The following is a 14,946-nucleotide window of genomic DNA, read 5'->3' on the forward strand; positions in this document are numbered from 1 at the left end:
ACAGATATTACTCTGTATAAGCCAAAACACCCTGAACAAAAGCTCTGCTGAAGTATAACTCCCCTTAGGCAACTTCACTTCTTAGAAGCCAAAGACCAGGGAGTTCAAGACCGAGGCGCTCTATTAGGTGCCTGAGGCAAAAAAAGGCTACCTGAACTGAGCAGAGAAACTGCAGTCAATCCCCAAAGGAAGTCCTTGCCTTGATGCCTGGTTAATAGTTAATGCATAGGGCAAGTCCTTAGTAGCCAGGAGCTACCTGTGAGAAAAGCAGCATGTAGTTATAGGAAGACAGACAGCTGAGAGCAGAACTTCAACATCTACTGAAATAGCGAGAACTATTTCCATTAAAAATAATGTATAATTAGGCTACACGAGATGTTTAGACAATACAATCATCAGGTCCTAGCATAGGTGTTCTTGTGGGAGTAAAACATGGCTAGAATAATTGTTCAAATACTGCTGTCTCTAAACAATAACACTCGAACGCCAACCAGCTTAACCACATCATGTTAAGAGCTGTACCAGCATGAACAGTGACAGCATGCATGTGTTGTGTGGAGCACAATAAATGTTCTTCATCTCTGGAGCACATTTTCTGAAAAGCTCAAGATGCTTTCTAAGTGTGAAATAACACACAGTCTACACAGGACATTATTTTTCCTTTCTTTCTGCACTGAAGGAAGGACACAGCATGTCCATAACTGAGCTTTTACTTTTTCATATCTCTCATCAGTTCAATTGAATCTAGAATGATAAGGGTTATTTAAAAAGAGGGAAGGAAAAAGGTTAACTACTTTCCCAATGCAACAAAGGCTGTCCTGTAAGCAGTAAGGGTCACTGTGACTGTAGCAGCAAATCAGACACAACCACTATTTTAGTTTCCTATATACAAAATACATTACACTGGGGGATCTAAAGCATACCTGTTAGATCTCAGTTTTCAAAGCACCATCATGAAACAGGCAAATAAACCTCTTTGTTGATTAATCAAATACTAAAATAGCATATTGTCTTCAGGACCATCTGCGTTAACACTTTCTGAGTGTTATGTATAGATCAACAACTGGATAAGCAATCTAAAGCTTGCGACAAAAAAAAAAAAGCTAAAGCAACAAAAAAAGCTAACAGAGTGGCACATCTTGATTAAGTCTGGACACTGGTTTACTGGAAAGCCTACACACATTCCAGTGGCTTTCTAAAGGTTACACAGTAAATCAGCTACAATTGAATGTACAAAACTGCGATCCCATTTTTCCATTTTCTTATTTTATCTATAAAACAGCATTGTTTCACTAAGGGGATAAAGACTTTGTAGAGCAGTGAGGATGATGTGAATTGTGAGAATTATCTACAAATCGTTCAGACAAGATACCGAAGTTCACACTTCACAATGTAAAAAATTTACATTCCATTCATATTGATTTTTTTTTGTATCGTAGAGGCAAACTTCCTAATAACACAGATCAAAAAGCACCAGAAGATAGTCTAAAAATATTCAGAACTACAACAAAACATGATAATCAGAACAGAAGCAAAAAAAACACTGAAAATGAAAACCTCAAAACAAAACTGCTTTAGGAATTAAACATTATTTAACTGCAGATTTCAATAAAACCACTTTGTAAAATCACTTATATGTGCAAATTGACAAATAAAACCTAGATAGTTTAGCTACTTAGAGGCACTCTTTTCCTTGTGTCTAAGATAGCTTCTAACTATGCATGAAGCTCAACATTTCTATGCTTTTATTATAGTATGAGCCTAAGCCTGGAAGGAGGTGAAGACGCCACTGAGCCCAAAGGCACAGAATGAGAAACTTTCTCCTTTCCAAAATGTTTGTATATGATGAATCATTACGGAGGTGGGAGCAGCTCACAGAAGTATCACTAAATCAGTTTTCAACTAGCTTGATAACAGCACATTTCCTTCAGCATAGATCTTCGTGTGAGCTGCAAAAATCTGGCTGAGCAGTTCGGTAAATACCCAAGCAGTCTGCCTGGAGTAAAACTCCTGCTGGCACCACTGGGGAGCCGCCTAAACAAGATAGCTAATTTCAAGCTAGTTTAGGTATGTTTAAACAAGCGGCATTTACTAAAACACTGATGTGACCTCATTTGAAGGGGAAAGTGACAGAAATTAAATACTATCCCCATATTACAGCTACAGCATGTGGAGAGCACGTATCAAGGTGAAGCTACTTGCCAAATCTTTTTAAATACCTGAACCCCTCCTTTTTGGCTCTACATAATCCTTCTCTTTAAGAAAGCCCAGCATATGCGCTGACCTTTCTCAGATTGTCTCTTCTGATTGCATTTCAGGTTGTTGTTTCCCTCAGATCTCTGCATTCTCTTGAGATTTAGTAGCCTAGGACCTTCTTCTGAATCTTCCAGTCCTGTATAATTACATGTGGTTTCAGAAATGGCGGAATCATCAATATATAAGCATATATTATCAATATCCGTATTGATCTTACTCATACATTCATGCATAAGAGAACAGCACCACCTCTATGCCCCATTTTGCAGACAGTCTCAAATACAGGAGCCTGCTTAGAGATTCTGGTTGCGCTGAAAAACAGTTGCTACTAAAGAAAGCACAACACCTTTTGCAAGGATGGATGGGGAATCTCTTAGATACACACTCCACACTGTAGCACTGACAAACACTGACAGGCAAGAACATCAAGTCTTCCACAGAACAAAAATACGTGCACTCTATTAATTGACTGCAAAGGATAAAACTGAGTCCAGAAAAATACTGCAGCTGCAGTTGAGATTTTTTTTTTATTATTATATAGGTTTATTGAGGTAATACTTGTTCATCAGAAACACCTTCCAGTACGAATTCTGATGGCATATTAATTAGGGAATTCTAGACTCCCATTAGAATGTCTCATCAAAACCAGCAAGTGTCTCAAATGGCTTTGAGTGGGAGTCCTGTTCAAGGTCCTGCTTTGAGTCAGACGGAATAAGGACTTGAATCTGGGTTTCCCTCTTCCCAAACACCCAATTGCTCTCAGGCTTTGTTTGATGTTTCACAAAAATACTTTGGAAGGGTTTGGCTTACTCCAGTGGAAAACAAGGGGGAGGAGAGGAAGAGGAGGAATTAAAATCTTGCAAATTTTTGCAGAAAGTTTAAAATTAAGCTTTCCCTTTAAGTTCTATCTTAAACCTGATATTCATCTACTAAAGCCATCATGCCTAACATATAGACATTTGGCTCCAGATGTAAAAAGAAGAGCAAGAGAGAAAGAGGGCAAACCTGTTAGCTACTTCTTTGCAGCTGAAAAAGATAAAATCAGATCAAAACACCTTGGAAAAGATGTTACAATAAGATAGGGCTGAAGTTCATAGCTGTAAGTTCTTTAAGAGAGTTATAAAAAAAATAAAGAAAAAAGAAAAAAAATCAAGCCTGAAACTCTGCTGTTGCTTTGCTGTCAGAAGAGACAGCTAACAGCAGCAACAAATGCATTATAGCACTGCTGGGACTTGAGACAAGTAGTGAAATAACATCTGAGTTCTTAGAAGAAAAGACATTAATTTAGCTGTATGAATAGACAGGTGAAGGAAAATTCCAGTTCTGTCTAGATCACATTAATACTAGAGACACATGAAATTTAAGAGAGAATTCAGAACAAGGTAAATTAAAGCTGCTTCTTTTCTTCTAGAGAGAAGTAGTTTTGTGAGACTTTCCTGGTTGTCTAACATTTGAGTCAAGGAGAAATACTTGGAAATATGATCAAAATACCCACTTAGAAAAAGTCAAGTAAGGCACCCAGTATGCATAATTTTTCACATTTCATTCTATTTTAAGCGAGGCTCTTGCACAAAACAAAACTCTTGAAGGTCTGTAGTTATTTTCAAACTTTGGGGATAAACCATAATTTTGAAGCTATAAGCAGTCTTCATCAGACCTTCAGATCATATCTAAGACAGCATTGCTAATCATCTGGGATGCAGTTGCTTTAAAACAAATTACTCCGAGATCTCTCACAAACTCTCTGTATAAATAAAATGGACAATGTTGTGCTATTTTCGATAAAATTATTCCCAATTTGTGAGGAAAAAAGAAATTAATATTCTCAGCAAGCTGTATTGAGTTTGACACAGAAAGTAGAGGCCATCTGCCAAAACTGAGGATGAAAAAGCAATCACTCCATGCAGTGGTTTGGGCTACCAAGTGAGTATATTTTCTGGCTCGCTTGCCGTCCACAGCCACCCATCTGCACCTTGACACACGTGGACCCAGTTACGGCACCGTGCTGTGGGTGCTAGTGTTCACTGCATAATTCTGCTTATGTACAGCATGGTGTGCATGTATAGGCAAAGCTCCTATCACCTCTCTACTCAAATAGAAGTGAGACTGGGTCCTATTGAAAGCATATTTGAAAATAATTTTACTGAAAGAGATTTACTTCTTTCTTTCTGTTTCAGATGCTTATTCTGAGACACTAAATTCCAGAAAGTTTTTACGGCATATATTAGATGCTCATTTTTTAAAGTAACTGGAATGGTGTTCGACCTTCTACTTGAAATTCAGACGGGTTAACCTTGCTTATCTTCTCTGCTCTGCTGGGTATAGTCACGCTCATAAAACACCAATGCTCAGTTTTACATTTAAAATATCAATAGCTTCAAGAAGTTAAAACTTAGGCAACTTGTGATGGGGTATTACGCCCATTTCTTCTCAGGAAAAGGGAAATCAGGGGATGGTTATTGCAAATGGTGGGTTTCTCTCATTTTCTTTCATCAATTCTTTTTAAGTTTACCACCTGCAAAGGTTTAATTCTTATACTTTAGCCATCAGAGTAACCCACCCAGCAAAACTTGTGCATGTTCAGAGAGAGACTGAAAGAACCAGAAGCCCATGCCTAATGAAGAAAATGTTGCAGGTAACTGAAGAGAAAAAAAATCACAGGTAACAAGCAAGCATAAGATCAAATCTGTCACTAGCGTAAGCCCCCAAAGTCAGTTAATTACCACACGGATCGCTTTGCTTGTGTTGCATTAGTAACTCTTCAAAATGCAACAGATCAAGTGCTCAACCAGTATTAATAACAAGAATTTTTGCATTTCCTGAGAAATATGAAAATAAAAAGTTATAATAAAAAACATAACAGAAACATGCATAGTTACCTTACTTCCTACAGCACCACTTCCATACACCTTTCCTGAAAATCTTTTATTACAAATTCCTGTAGCAGGTTCTAATCTGTAATGACTGAGTTCACCTGTGCACACTAACTCAGTCAGGTGTCATAACTTTAGTTAATAAACCACAAAATAACACAAAATAGCAAATGACTCCTGAAAATTAGCAGCAAGTTGTTAGGAAGAAATCTGTAGAACTGAACTAACTTTCTCAAAAATTATCAAAAGAAACTTATTTGCTACAAGACATTTTATGAACAGAGCAACTATACTCGGAGCAATTACCAGAATTGTTTGCATGCTTCTTAGAAACTGTATTAGGTTTGGTAGATTTTTTTTTTTTTTTACAAGATATCAATTATATAATATTGTTCTCTCTCTGTATGCTGCCTTCCTTCCTTCAGAATATGATTCTTAAAACAACTTGGAAGACTTTATTCTACTTTTCAGTCTTCAGAAATGCACTTGCATGCTTGCACAAAGTGCTGCCAAAATTATCTTGCTTACATAAAAGCCCAAAGTGGTGATAACATGCAAATTTACATCATGGAGAGAGAAAGAGAAGGAGATAACTCCACATAATTCCGGTAAGACTTCTTTCTTGCAATTGGTTTTACATGGCTGGACGGGAAACAACGTAAATCGCAACACCACATACGGGATAGACACAGAAATGACTTCTCCTACCACAGATCTGATGCTGGGTTCTCTGACTGAAGTTTGCTGATATGCAACCAAAAAAATTATCTAGTCTTATAGCAATTATATGGCTAGAACGTATAATATGATACAAGTCAAAATTTTTCTTCGCAAAGGTTTAAAATTCTGTATGAATTGTGAGCTGTAAGGTCACGGCCCAAGAATCCCGTTTATGTATACTTCTTAAAGGCATCATTCAAATAATTCAGCTATTTCTGAACAACAAAACAAACATTTGATAACTAGGAACGTGCAGCATCTAATGTTAGGAAGCCAATCTCTTTCACTGAAATTATATTTGCCGATAGTATTTAAGAAGTGACATTGTCACACTGTACCAAGCTCTTGCTTCAAATTGGTCTGATAAGTAATAAATTATTGTATGTTAATGTTTAGTATGAGTTTAATTTCTATATTAGTTAAAATATATATTTTGCACACAACTTATCTAATCAGTTTGGGCCCTGCTCCTATAGAAGAGGATCTACTTGCAGGATCTGTCCAATTATGAGAGTTTGTTCTCACCCATCTAGTAATTACCAGCTGGATATTTTGCTGTTTTGCCCCTCCGGAATGTTGTTTTGTGATGAGATATATACCATGGGGAACTGGAATGAATTTATAATATATACTTCAGCATTAAATATTTGGGAAGCATTTTAATAAATATTTGGCTCTGTTTATTTCAGGTTTGGCTGTCATGCCGATGACAGCAACATTCCAAGTGAAATGAATGCAAAACACCCATGCTCCTGGCTGGAAGAAACCAATTATAAAATTTGGATGAAAAACCAGAAAAAAGGTTTGTTAGTCACATAGCTCTGTCCTTTATGCTATGACCAACGTACACTTACTTGAAAAGAAATAAAACACAACCCACATTAATTTTCCCTCATTAATTTCCTGGATAACACATTATCACTTCTTATGCTATTAGAAGAACACTTAGAAAAGTGACTCAGTCCATTACTCTGACTATTTTAATTTTTTTTAATAATAAGATTTGTTAATTAATTTTTACGGTTCAAATTTTGGGGCTCTTAGGAAAGCTTCTCTAGGTGTTCTCTTGTTCTAAATGTTTGATGTGCTTTTCTTTTTGACCAGGAAACTATTTACAGTTCTTGTGACCACAAGCATTGCAGCATCCTGATACAGGCTAGCCTATCATGCCCCCAAAATAGCAATTGCCTTAAGAAAAATAAAATCATCATAAGTGACAGATTATATAGCTGATTTGCTCTTTTTCCGTTTCTGGAGCCATGAAGGCTTGCATTTTCAAGGTTTCTTTTACAAGCTAGAAAACCTGACTAGGAAACTAGAAAAATTCATTTATGGTGAAAGTTAAGATTTTCACCTAAGACAATACCTTGAGTTTTAAGTAAATCATATACGGCGAGATTTCTTTAAAAAACCCACAAGTGTTGACAACTAGCCACCCTCTAGATTTATTCAGTGTGTCCCACTACAGTTTATGCTATCATTTGTCAAAAAATTTCCAAACTTTATTCTTTGTCAGCTTCCATCAAGTTCTATTTTGGTATATATTTCAACCTCGTATTTCCTGAGTTTTCAAAGAGTTGCGTTATCATTAGGCTTCTTCACTTAAAAATACGATAAATTAAAAAATGTTCTACTACTCAGGAAGTCAGGATATACATGAAGTTTTCACTGCAATTACATCCCATGAAAGAAACAAGCCAAATAGTATGAGAATTTTATCAGGCCTCACAACCTGCCTGCCAGAAGCACAATGTTTAACCCTTAACTATAAGATACCAAAAGTACGTTGAGATGGAAAACTTGATACTTGCCATTCTTTTTCTTGTAAGACTTAGCAGATATATAAAAAATTATCGAGAACAAAATACATAAAGGGTTTCCAAAGGTTGATGGTTTATTCCTAGGAAACATGTAGGGACTCAAATTTTTCCAATATGTGAGATTCAAAAATTGAGATGGCTTCTACCCCTTAAACAGAACTTGCATAGATACCAGTCCTTGTGATCTCTGATGCTTAGGAGCTAGCTGCTTTCATTTCTATTCTATTTCATTTCTGTTCTAGCTGAATTGTCAAAGGCTTGAAAGAACTACACATCTGTAAGTCTAACACTCACAGAGATGGCTATATCCATTGTAGGTCGCTAAATACATGCATTTCCACTGTCTTCCAAGATCTGTGCATTTGAATTGAGTAGACTGAAGAACTGCAAACTAAGCTTTTCATTTGCCTGCACATTTCATCTGTTATATATGAAGTTATAAATCAGCTGCATAGGACAAGTTGGACTTAAATGCCTGCCTTGGTTTTCTGAAAAAAAAATCTGATTTGGACTGTCATATTTTAGAAGCTAAAAATACTATGCCTTTTTTAAAGGAGCAGAACTGAATTAAGACAACACTATCCAAACCTAGTCTCAAAATATTACATTATATAATAAATCAAATCAGAAAAATCTGCAAAATTTCAGCTTCTTGGAGACACTGGATAGCATGCATTGTTTTCTTAATGCTAAAAAGAAACATCAGTGAAACTTTAATTTGGCGGTTGACCAAAGTCGTAACAGTAGAACGGTGAAAATCAACAATATGCTTATGAGTACACATGCACACGGACAAAGTAAATACCTTTAATTGGATTTTTTTAAGAAGTTGTATCTTCCATTAATACCACCCTAAAAATGTGCTCCATTTTCTTGCCAGAATAGGTAATGCATCTTAGAGTTCTTCATACGATATAGACATTCATATATATATGATGAATTGGAGGAGGGAAGGGGGATTCGACGGGTGTCTGCAATTGTGCAAGCAAGTATTTTTTCTTTCTTTTTTAAAGGGAGTTTGGTTACAGTTTGGAGACAGCTAGGAAACAAAGACCTTATTTTTATATATATCTATTTTCCTTGCTCATGGATTTACTCACAGTGCTAGTTACAATTCAAGTTTGTGTGAATAACAGAAAACGGCTGTCAAAAGTGTTCCTCACATGAACGTTCATTCATAAACGAAGTTCTCGTCCCCTTTAAACTGCTACTGAATGACCGATTTTTCCCCCATATCGGCTTTTTATACTTAATATAGTCTTACTTAAGAAGGTCACACACAGGAGAAATATATTTTCTGATAATCTTCTTCATTCTGTATATACTTTCCATCTAGCATAGATGAAAAACCAAAAAGGAATGCAATCATTACCTTGTTACTTGACTCATTAGGAATTTTGCTTGGAAGGTTCAGCTAGAAAGCACTTACTCTATAACAAGCATTAGGGAATTGAATATAGCACTGCAAGAGCTCAATAAATGTCCCTTTACAAAGAGAGGCTACATTTGCCTACATTTTATTTCATTCACTAATGTGCCAGTTCATAGTTTTTTTCCATGAATTATTAATGAATCATTGTGAACAAGCAGGCAAAAAAGGAAATAAAACATGTAAAATTAGTCTTTAGATATTTTTTTTCCCCTAGGTGCAACAAGAATTCAGCTAGGAGAACTTAAGAAACAATGCATAAGGACACGGGGATGGTAGCCAAAATAGACTGTGTTTGTTTGTTTGGGTTTCCCAGGTAGGCTTGTAAACAACTTTTAGTTTATAAATCTTTTCATTTGCAGACCTGTTAAGTCCGATGAAAAGGAAGGAACAAATGAACCCTAAGACCCATCACCTGTCCATTTTATTTTCCTGTCCACGAACAGATTAAAAAAACACTCCTGGCCTCAAGGCACCAGTGGGCAGAAGACAGAGTTATGCAGAGCAGCAAAATATTGTCAAAATAAGAGGTGCAAATAATATCTGCCAAAGGCTAACAGATTTTAGTTTCCGCAGAGCTAGCAAAAAACAGGACACTGTCCAATTCTGTTTAGCAGATGATTCTCAGAAAAGTGATTTTGTAAAGAAGTGAAAAACAGGGAAGGGCTGTCCTTGAAGAACTCTTGTACATATATTTATATATATGTGTGTGTTGCTTATTTGTGCAAATCGAAGTGTCATCTTATCAGCCTTAAAAAAAAAAAAAAGTAATTCTACAATATTGCACACAGTACTGTTTTATTGCCATTGAAGCCTGTTAATACTTCAGACTAAAAGCTCTGTAAACCATACAAAGTTTTTTGCCATTTTAATTCTGATATTTGGGTAGAAGAATTTTAATATACTTCTTATGTCTCAATTAGCAACATGATTAATAAAAGTCATCTGTTCAGAAATTAAAATTATTTATGCTTACACATTTTCTAACAGAGGGGTTATAGGAGGGCCTCAGCTGAATTTCCAGATGTATACTTTTGTACCTTTGAAGGGGGAAACACAGAAAACTAAGTGTGTATATGACATGGTTTCCCTCTATAATTGCTCAAAGGCCAAGTTGGTACATTTGTGGTCTGGTGTCAATAATTCAAAATCTGCATCAGAATTTGTGGCCCATCTTACTTCAGTACTCAAAAGATCAAAATAAAAGGCCTTGCAAGTCCATCAGTCCCAACCTTGACAGCATCTTTCAATTGACCATTTAAAGAAGGAGCACAAAACGCACGATAGTGAAGTGGAATGAAATCGCTGTAAGGTGGTATGCAGTTTACTGAATCTCTGTCCTCTCAGAGCTTGTTTTTAAAAAAAAAATAATAAAAATATTCACTCTAAGAAGGCTTGAAAACACTCCAGGCAGCAGCAGATCTTTGGTTTTTTTCCTAGTTCTGAGCTGAAAAACCCATCTGTTTGACCTCATTTTGCACTGAATTCATGGTGATCTTACATTGTTGTTACTGTGTATTTTGCATCTATAATGTAGCAACAATTCCACAAGTTTTGTGCTACATTTATTTTACGCTACCTATACTCTTAGGCTAAATACTACTATTCTTCGACCTATTACAGGTGTCCTATCAAAAATACTTCCCCTCAAATCCACAGGTAGCCGTCTCCAAATCGATGGCAATAGTAGCCTGTACAATATTTGATCCCATGTGTTCTTTGTGAGTGCGAATACCCCTGAGAGCTTTGCACCAGAGACCCCTATAGGGCTAGCTTTACACATCTGCAAACTGAATTATGTATTTTTCAATGAGACCTTTCTGCTAAAAATACACAAATAGGAGCCTGAACTAGCGGTACCTTGTGACAGATTAAAAGGAGAAAATGCAAGAAGATTTTTTTTTTGCATTTTGTCCTGAAGTAATTTCCATACCTTTATAGCCCTATACTTATCTATGAATATAGAGCAATATACAAAATGTAAGTACAGAAGTATCATACTTATGTATAGTATCATACTTCAGTACCAGAAAGGGAGAGAAGCTCCCAAGGTTGAACAGAAGGCCTGCCTACCACAGAGCATACAACTCTGCTTAAAGTCCTCCTGAAACGAAACCTCCACAAACTACCAGAACTGGTTTCACAGCATTAGCAAGTGGCTGTGAAACCCTTCTCTAATATCCAAAAAAATTTCAAATAAAAAGTCTGTGGCAGTGACCAAAGCTCTTCAGTGTAAGGGTGGTGTGTTTGTTAGAGTACAGCTAGGACATAACGTGAGTGTGGGAAACTCTTCCAGTGGATTTTGCTTTAATACATACTCAAACATGGCCTACTGGCATTAGCTAACTTCTCCAAAATCAGGCCTTGGCTGAGGCCTTCTCTGGATATAAATTTTGTTGCTTTTTTGATCTGCTAAGCAGTATGTTCCTCTCTCCCAAAATTAACGTGACTTTTGAAGATTTGTGCATACCAAAGCGGCCTCGCTTTCTGCCCGAGCGGGGCCAGCGTGTACACCACCACGACTAAGTATATAAAGGTAAAAACAACCTCGTTTTACGCTGTGTCTAGTGGAGAGAAGCACAAAGGCAGAAACGACATGAAAGGAACCCTCTTTCTCATCACCTGCAGCCCCTAACCCCAGCCTGCCGAGTCTGCCGTTTACTGCAAACCAACCACCCAACGTGCCGTTACGAGCAACATGGCTCTAATTTCACCCAACTAAATTAAAAGCCTCACTTGTGCGGGTTACTGCGAGTGACTACGCTTTCATTACTGCCTCAAAGCCCCCCTTTCCTAAATCCCGAGGAGAGCTGCCTGGGTGAGGGCCAAGGGCCTCCTTTAATGGCGAGCTGTGGATGGGCTGCGGCAGTCGCTCCGGCAGGGGAGGAGGAGGAGGCCGTGCCAACAGGGAGGCAGTCGCCCTCACCTTCTCCTCCCAGCCCTCCAGAGGGTCTCCCCATGGCAGGGCAGGTCAACACAACCTGTCCTGCTGCCCCGTTCGCAGGCAGCCACCATTCCAGCCACCGTTAGGAGGACAGGTGTGGCCAAGGTCCTCATGCAAGTACCCTCCTGCTACCAAAATGGTGGGGAATCCACCAGAGAAACACAGTGCTCTTTCCTCAAAAGAGCTTTAAAACAGCTCCTCGTAAAAAAAATAAAATAAATTAAAAGCCTGCCTTACCTGTGCCTGGGAGCCGTGCCTGCAAGATGGCAAAGATGAGGATCCTCCGGCCTTTCATCTTGGCTGTCCCGGGCGGTGGTGGGGAGCGGGAGGCCGCGGGGAGCGGAGGAGAAGAGTGGCCTCCAAGGGCTGTGCTGTGCCCCGACCTCCCCGCAGGAAGCTCACCACCTGCCGGCAGCCCCGCCGCGGCGCCCGCCTTCCTCTGCCTGCCAGCCGGCCGCCCTCCCAGGGCTGGGGCTTGTCTTCTCGGTATTGCTCTTTGGGGTTTCCTTTCCTACCTTTTTTTTTTTCTTTCTTTCTTTCTTTTTGGTTGGGTTGTTTTCTTTTGGGTCCTCTTTGCAAGAGGGTTTTTGATGGGTTTCGGTTTTTTTCCCAGGTTTGTCTGATGGTTCCTAGGACATCCCAGTCAGCAGCTGCTGATGTCCATAAGGGGCCTAGAAAGTATATGTCAGATTCCGCCTGGCTTCGAAAGGGATGAAAATATCACTATGTCCAGTGTGCAGTGTGGTTTAAAATTGTAAGGTAGACTCACTCTTAAGCAAGTAGCTGGCTAAATGGGTAAAGATATAAAGTTCATTTCTGAATCTAATTGAATCTAATGGCTTTGTCTCAAGCAGCCTACAGTGGCTGCGCTCTCAGGGCTATGGGAGGACCGGCCCCAGGGAGAGCTGGTTGCCTCCACAGGAGCCAACATACCAGCGCAACTGGCCCTGCCTGCCTCATGTCAGCTGTACCCACGAAATGGAGATGCCTTTTGATGCGAGCACACTGCATCTTTGCATTTTGAAGAGTGTCAGCCCTCGTGGAGCTCTGGAGCCGTTTTGTCCTCCAAATCGCTGCAGCCCCTAGGGAAGGAGAGCCCATGTCATCTCTGCAGGAGAGCATCTTCTTCTTGCTGGGCTTGAAACAGAAAGCTTTGCAGCCTCTAGCTCATGTACGCCACTCCTACCCACTGAGAGGGCCACAAGATTGAATGTCCTTGCTGCTTGAAGCTGTCCTCTTGTGACAGATCCTGAGGCAGAGCAGCACACCCCAGGAGTGGGATGGGTGATTTGAAGGCAACTGTGGTCTGGGACCTAGCAGGGCTTTTCAGCCCCACCTTATAAGCTCGCTCATTAACACAGTCCTCAGAGGAACGCAAAATTAAGCAGGTCTGCCCAGTGGCCACCAGCGTGCTGCAGGTCCAGCACAGTGACTGTAGTGCCTCCCATGCCACCCTAAGCCCCTGCTGCCTCCTTGCCCAGGTAGCATATGTACATGCCAACTGACTAGCCCAGCACGAAAGTGAAAATGCCCTGGGTTTTTCTGCTGCTCTGAGGGACTAGTAAGATCGCTGCAGCTAGCTACAGAAAACCCCGAGTAGGAACAGGTTATGTTTGAGCCTCCTTTCTTTAACAGTGTGAGAAATACCCGCTCACATCTTAGAATTTAAAGAGGACAAAGTCACCGAAGCAAAGGTTAAAAAAATTTATTAATACGAAACAGCGCTGAATCAGGTGCACCAAAAATAGATGCATGATGATCTTTCAGCTTTCAGGCATTTTATACCCTTATTCCGGCCGCCGGAGTTTGTCTCTCTTCTCATTGGCTGAGAAGTCGGAGCTCACATTCTTCCCGACCGCCTGACTTATTGCAGGTTTAGTTCGCACTTTTTCCCATATAAGGCACACATACACCTATTCTATGAAATCATTATCCTAAACACGCCTTTGATTAGTTGATTATGCTACATGTTATTTCACAGTCTTTGCTACCATCTACTTGGCAGATTTTCTCTCCAAGACTGGTTTCTTTGGCCTTATTGATACTCCCCTACGCTCTGGGTTCCTGTGTTGAAGGCCGTGTTCCAGTTTGTTTCTCTTCACCTAGATAACGCTCTGTGAACAAGGATCCCTTGACAGACCAAGGGCATTTCTGGGGATTAATGGATACAATTTATTAGATTCTACTATCACTAAGACTCCTTTGTTAGTACTGACACACTAACAAGAATATTATCAATTAGCTGAAGCAAAACTTAGCTAATTTCCCACAACAGAATTAATGTTTTTGACTCCTTGGGTCAAAAGCGGTTGGGACGGTGGTGAGCAGCAGGCTGACCCAGAAGAATCACACTTTTTTCCTTACAAAGCCAAGTTAGGGATCGAATCGGGTGGTATTAAAGCAGGAGGCTCCATAGGCAGCAGTGGATAACCACACAGGCAACAGAATAAGCACGCTTCAGCAGTAACCCAGCAAATGTCACTCAGGAAAAACACTTTGTACTATGAGCTGGAAAAAAACAAGAAACTGGTCTGCCTTAACCATATTAAATCATTTAATTATGCTTTTACTTGAGGACCTCAACAAACTTTTCAAGTTAGCCTTACTACAGCCAGGGCAGTTAAGCTTTTACAGATAAAGAAGGCCTAAAGGAAACGGGGAAAACAAGGCACTGGAACTCAAAAAGAACTAGGAATCAGGGACACCTGGGAGTTGTTTGGCTTTGGGGGTGGGTTTTTTCCCTGCCTTGGTTTTCTTTATTAAAAACAAACAAAACCAAACAAAACAAACCCAGACAAACCACCACAGAACTTTTAAAAGCATGAGAAAATAGCAAGGAGAGAACCAAGGTGTGGTTAGGCTTACTTCCTCCTCAACATTTCTCATTGCATTTTTATTGTTATT

The 14,946-nt window shown here is 39.3% G+C and overlaps 1 protein-coding gene across 2 annotated transcripts in view; it reads right to left on the minus strand.

Annotated features, from left to right (window-relative positions):
* CD247 (CD247 molecule) overlaps positions 1 to 12,413 on the minus strand; it is a 56,754-nt gene extending 44,341 nt beyond the window's left edge. For both annotated transcript variants that reach the window (XM_014947163.1, XM_014947162.1), the window contains exon 1: positions 12,280 to 12,413. In XM_014947163.1, coding sequence (XP_014802649.1) covers positions 12,280 to 12,337 — 58 coding nt within the window. In that variant the 5' untranslated portion in view covers positions 12,338 to 12,413. The remainder of the gene's footprint in view (positions 1 to 12,279) is intronic.
* Positions 12,414 to 14,946: the final 2,533 nt, after the last annotated feature.

This window comes from Calidris pugnax, unplaced genomic scaffold (genome assembly GCF_001431845.1).
Source record: "Calidris pugnax isolate Ruff unplaced genomic scaffold, ASM143184v1 scaffold95, whole genome shotgun sequence".
NCBI lineage: Eukaryota > Metazoa > Chordata > Aves > Charadriiformes > Scolopacidae > Calidris > Calidris pugnax.